This window comes from Monopterus albus, unplaced genomic scaffold, assembly GCF_001952655.1.
Source record: "Monopterus albus unplaced genomic scaffold, M_albus_1.0 scaffold441.1, whole genome shotgun sequence".
NCBI classification, from domain to species: domain Eukaryota; kingdom Metazoa; phylum Chordata; class Actinopteri; order Synbranchiformes; family Synbranchidae; genus Monopterus; species Monopterus albus.
Genome location: NW_018128321.1, coordinates 70,996 through 76,983, shown reverse-complemented (window position 1 = coordinate 76,983; position 5,988 = coordinate 70,996). Strand labels below are relative to the sequence as shown.

The 5,988-nt window shown below is 38.3% G+C and overlaps 1 protein-coding gene across 4 annotated transcripts in view; it reads left to right on the top strand.

Moving 5' to 3' along the window:
• Positions 1 to 5,988, top strand: part of runx1 (RUNX family transcription factor 1) — a 71,502-nt gene that overhangs the window by 38,513 nt on the left and 27,001 nt on the right. Inside the window, exon 1 of one of the 4 annotated variants that reach the window (XM_020587160.1) lies at positions 1,173 to 1,221. The exons of the other annotated variants lie outside the window; for them this stretch is intronic. Within the exon in view, the coding sequence (XP_020442816.1) occupies positions 1,179 to 1,221 (43 nt within the window). The 5' untranslated portion in view covers positions 1,173 to 1,178. Of the gene's footprint in view, positions 1 to 1,172; positions 1,222 to 5,988 lie in introns of those variants that run through there. 4 annotated transcript variants of the gene reach the window in all.

The window sequence follows — 5,988 nt, the reverse complement described above, 5'->3', positions numbered from 1 at the left end:
GCCCTCACCAGTGAGGGAGAAAGAGTGAGCTGGCATGTTTGGATAACATGCGAGACACTATCACTGGCTTCTCTCTAAGTTATAAACCAAAGCATTCTTGATGTCACAAACATGTTGATTAGAGTTATTAGTCAAGATGTTCGGACACACAGCAAGAAACATGCTGACCATTTTTCCGTGAAGAGAAATAAATGCTTGAAGACCTACTTATCTTGCCTGCCATTGTTATTTTGGCTTGTAGACTACCAGTGCAAAATTTACATCAAGGTTGATGCAGAGCGACGTTGTGCCAAGCCTCTGGTGTAGAATGCTGGCCTGCTGTCTGAATTCACAGGCTAGCGTTGATGGAGTGTCAGAATCACTAGGGAGGCAACTGGAGCAGAGATTGTGACACAGAATCTAGGTAAAGTAAAATGGAACCATTAGTCACTGCTACACCCCAAGACGTTAGCTATTATTCTAATAAATCAACAAATGAGCTAGTGGTAGCTCAGTCAAACAAACTCATATCACTCAAATATGTGGCCTCAGTTTTCAGTTAGAGCTCCCAAAATAGTGAGGAAGAGGGAGGGTGAGAAGCAAGAAAGGAGGGATGAAGAGGAAAAGGAGAAAATCGTTTGAGTAGCTAAATGAAATTAGCAGCTTTAAAGAGCCTGGGGGCAAAGTGGAGTTGTGTGCCCCGTGGCTGTGCTTTAGAAAAAGAGGGAATGAATTATGCTTGACTGGATCCTCTCCAGCTCCTTCACATCCTCCTTGCTTTTAATCCATTTTTTTCTGTTTTTACTAATATGTAGGGTGAGATGGTGGGAGGAGGAAGGGGGGATGAGGAGATGAATGAAGGATATAAAAGGATTTTGTGAAGGTGAGGAAAGGCTGGAGCTCAACTTTACTGGAAGATTTTTAAACTACATTTTAAGTGTTCTTTGCGACTTCAATTTTGGACTTTGGACAAACAAAGTAAAGAAAAAACTTAATTTTTCTTTTATTTTACCTCTTCTTTTTCTTGCCATTTGCTCCCTTTAGCTGTTTCAGTCTTACTATTGTTATTTGTGCCCTTGATACCCTTTTCTCTTCCTTCTGGGTGTTGGAAATTTGCCCCTAGCTGTTGCTGCTTCTGCACCCAGGATTGAAGCATGAACCCTGGTGCATTCTGCAGCTCTGGCCCCCTGTCCTGGGCTATGTACCTGATGAGGAAAGGCCGGACAGGCAGCGGACTCTTTGGTAAAGCTAATTCTTCTCAACACCTCATAGTCATCATCATCATCATCACCATTATGTCCAGTCTATTTGTGCCAGTTTGGTGTTTTGTTACATTGAAATGTAACTACAAAATCAGTGTTTTTGTTTGTCACATTTTCTGTTTGTGGAAGAGAAACATTATATTCACTTAATTTTCAACCACAAGTATCCAGTGTCTATGTTTGTGACTGTGTTGTTCTAAGAAGCATGTGACATTGTAATGCTAAAAAAATGATCATTTTCAAATAAGTCTGACACTTTATTGGCAAAGTAAAGATTTTTCTAGTCACCTGTCATAATTCAATTAGCTGGATTGACTCCATCAGAAGTCTCATTCACCTTTATTTACACACTTAGAAGTCACTGGCCTTTTGTGTTATCACTGACACTTATAGAGTTGCTTAGCTATAGTTTTCACATTTATAAAATGTGGAGCATTGCATTGTGAGAGCAGAACATTGTGCATTTGATGTTTCCTTTTTTAAACATTTTGACGGACTACGTAGAAAATGAATTTATTTATTTATTTGGATCTTTATTTTGGATTTATCCAAATTGTCTTTTTTGATATTATCTCACATAATTTCCACAGCTGGCCATGCCATCCTCCAAAACAGATCACTCACTCCTATTTTAAACCCACATTGTAAAATTATTCTAGCTTGAATTCACACTCAAAATTTGTACACTCAAATAAAACCATGACCAGTAAACACAATGGACTGTATCAAAAGCGAGGTGAGTCTGAGCAAAGTACAAAAGTTTTCTTAGAGGACTCTAATTCTTTGAGGGGTTCCACACAGGTTTTGGCAGTTCTTTGGGGAGTTCTAATATTAGCGTTGTCTGTGTAGTTAGTGTGGAGGTTTTGGAGGCATTCTGTTGAGAAGGTCCAAGTACTGACTTAAAGGGGGCACTATAGAGAATGATTGTAGATAGTTATTATGGCTTGTAAGCCCACCATCCATGTAAAAATACATGTAATTTATTTTTGAAATGTTTGACCTGATGTAATTTTATTGATGATTTTGGTATTAATTGTTTTAGGGTTGCATGGTGTTACTTAGTCACACTAACTTCGTATCTTTGCTATCTTTACATCAGTGGCCACAGTGGAAATAAGTCTTGGACTTGTAGTAATTGTTTTGTCCTTGACATTTTTGTAGTTGCATGTGACTTTTTATATACTCCTTGTCAGTCAAATAAACTACAGTTTTGAAAAAATACATCATTATAATTAGGTTAAAATTACATACGTTTTTAAGGTATTTCTACTGCAACTGATAATATAAATGTTGGTGTCGATAACTTTGATAGGCAATTGTGACAGGGTATTGATTATGGATCGGAGGAAACCAAGCAGCTCATATTATGAGTAAGTTTGTGGGAACTGCTGCCAGAGCGAAATCCAACTCCTCTCCCTCTGTCATGTTGTTTCTTTCTCTCTCCTCTGTTTTACTTTTCTCCTTATATATCACTAGAGTATTTTGCCCTGACACAAATATTTTAACTTCAGTGATCTTCAACTTTTAAAGGACTGTATAGAAGGACTTGTGTGTGTGTGTGTGTGTGTGTGTGTGTGTGTGTGTGTGTGTGTGTGTGAAAACAGACAAGATCCAAAGCATTTTTAAATTTAGATTAATTCAGATTTATAAAATCAATTAATATACATTTTCAAATGAATATTAAATGGCAACATGAAACATCTTACAGTATAAAGTTTCTCACAGAGAACGCTTAATTTGTAAATTATGAAGTCCTGGAATTAGCCTAACTGCCTGTTTATATCACATTTAATGATTATAATGTTAGTGCAATATGCTGATGTAGAAGGCTAGTTGTACAAAAAGCATTAGACTTTATATATTTTGTTACATATCCCCTTTCTTTTATATGCAAATGAGGTGCTGGGTTTGCCAAAATAGGTGCCAATTCTAGCACAAATGAACTCCAGAATATACACTCACCAGTCACTTTATTAGGTACACCTGTACAATTGTCTGCAATTCAATGCAACATTTCCTCCTTAACATGTTGTTTATGATGTATGTACAACACCACCTTTAAATGACCTCAATAATAAACATATAATTGAATTTATACATTTCTGACAATTTCACCAAAAACTGAAACATTCTGAGCTTCATAAACACAGATGTTAAGATAGAAGTGTTGCACTGAAGTGCATACAAATGTACAAGTTTACCTAATAAAGTGCATGGTGAATGTATATTTATGATGATACACGACTATATGAACTGCTAAGCATCAGAACTTACTTTGGTTTTATTGTATGTACTTGGCTTAAGGCCTATGTTTTCATATACAGTTGCAAAGCATCCATAGGTACTTAAATTATTTTTAATAGTTATATAAAAATAAATGTTCAGTGTCAGCTTTAATGACATTTTTATACTGTTTTGTGCTTTAGCTGTAGGTTTAACATGTGCCTGAAAGAAACTTAGTGACTAGCAGTGTGGAAAATGTAAAAAGATTTTTTTACAGGTTACAGGGTTTTGTCAGATTTTTTGATATGATTTAACAATCAGTAATTGTGTCACACATTTCTACACAAAAATCTGAAAATGTGCTCATGAGATGTCTGAACTGATCCATAGATGATCCTTAGATAATAAGTAAATAAAAATTTTATATCCTGTGATGAGGAAGTGAAAAATAAATATTTCTTAGGTCAAATCACATCACTTCCATCTTAGGCTGGGATGAGAGCAGAGGCATTTACATTTTTTATCATTTCCCCTTTGGCTAGTAGAGAGATGGATGCACAGACTGGCATTCCTTGAGACTCCTGCGACAGCATGTTGGTTTAACTAAAATCAAATCGACTGACTCCCAAAAAGGCCCCACTAAAATAAGCCGGTGCACATTATATTCAGGGCATTTTTCCTCTTAACCAGTGGCACCTTAGTGGTCCTGGGAAGTGAGAACCAAAAGCTACCTTTACTGTTGAGTCAGAGTACTTGCAAATTTTACATTTCTTTTTAATTACTGAAACTTGCATAACATGATGTAATTGAAAATGACCCTTCTTAAATTCACAATTTGTTTTTCATTTTATTACTGTATAAACATCAATATTTAGCAAAGTTAGAATATCTGGTATTATTTACCTCTGACAGATGTCTGTACACAAGACTCATGACTGACCAGATATTCATATGGAGACAAAGAAAGGCCATAATGACTTCAACAACTAATAATAACATGCTATCACTGCTGAATACCTGATGTTGAAATGTAAAGTCAGGGTAAAATTGAAATGCATGTGTTCTCAATTTATCATACCACAGGAAGATGTGTTATTAACCACCCAGACAAACTTGAAAGATTAAAAACATCGCCAAAGTATATAAAATTAGCTTTCAAAAATCATGGAATAAGAAGGAGTATTCTTTGCTCTAAAATTCTGGGGCCGTGTCCTGTAAAGATACTGGAACTCTGCCCAAAGGCAGAAATGTGCCGGGAGAACATGTAGAGGGAGAATTGCAAAGATGCATTTGCAGGGCGAAAGCATAGCTAGTTAGCAAACTGTAGGCTGTAGTAGGTGTAACTCACAATCAGACAGGATAACCAATGCTAATGCACTAGGGATCTATAGGAGCATTTTATCAAAGACCACTGGGTGAGATTAAAATATGGTTTTGGTGTTTATGGAGCTGCTTCTCCTTTGTGTTGGTGTTTGAACGAGAGCAGGTGGTGCTCAGATCCTGCACGCACACACACACACGCACAGAGGGAGCAGACAGCTGCTATCACAGCAGTGGAGACAGGGAGCCCAGGAGAAGTGAAACTAAAGTTTACAACACCTATGTTCGTTAATGGTCATGCAATAAGACCAATAAAAACTCAGTGAGAGTAATTTAACAAAACACCTGCTAAACAAGCATAAACTTGCAGAAAGACAAACATTTAAGCTTTGCCCACAGTCTGCAAGCTTGTTAGGCTAACAGCTAACTGTGGTGATCTGTTCATTGTGGCAGCAGCTTCAAGGTCCACTGTGTGGCCATTATCTCCCTTGTGTCTCTCTCCCTCCACCAACTACAGTCGGTTCAGACTCGCTCCAACACACTCACTGTTCATGTGTTCCTACTTTTGTCATTGTTTAATACTGAGGCAGCAGCATCCACAAGTAGGCTGTGAGTTAGAAGAGAAGGAGAGATTCTGGAGTGAGTGAGATGAGGTGATGGAGAGTATTCCCAGAGGGGAGAGAGTGGTGACTGGGGCAAACTTCAACGGGCACGTTGGTGAGGGGAACAAGGGTGATGAGGAGGTGATGATGAGCAGGTTTGGTGTTAAGGGAAGGAACCTAGAAGGACAGATGGTGGTGGATTTTGCTAAGAGGATGGAAATGGCTGTAGCTAACACCTATTTCCAGAAGAGGGAGGAACATAGAGTTACATATAAGAGTGGAGGTAGGAGTACGCAGGTAGACTACATTCTATGTAGACGAGGCAATCTGAGAGAGATTAGTGACTGCAAAGTGGTGGTAGGAGAAAGTGTAGCCAGACAGCAGTAGGATGACTCTGGTGGTCAGGAAGAAGAGGAGAGGAAAGACAGAAAAGAAGACCAAGTGGTGGAAGCTGCAAAAGAAAGAATGCCGTGAGGAATTCAGACAGAAGTTGAGACAGGCTTTGGGTGGTCAGGAAGAACTTCCAGATGACTGGGAAACTACAGCAGAAGTGATCAGGGAGACAGGTAGGAAGGTGCTAGGTGTGTCATCTGGAAGGAGGA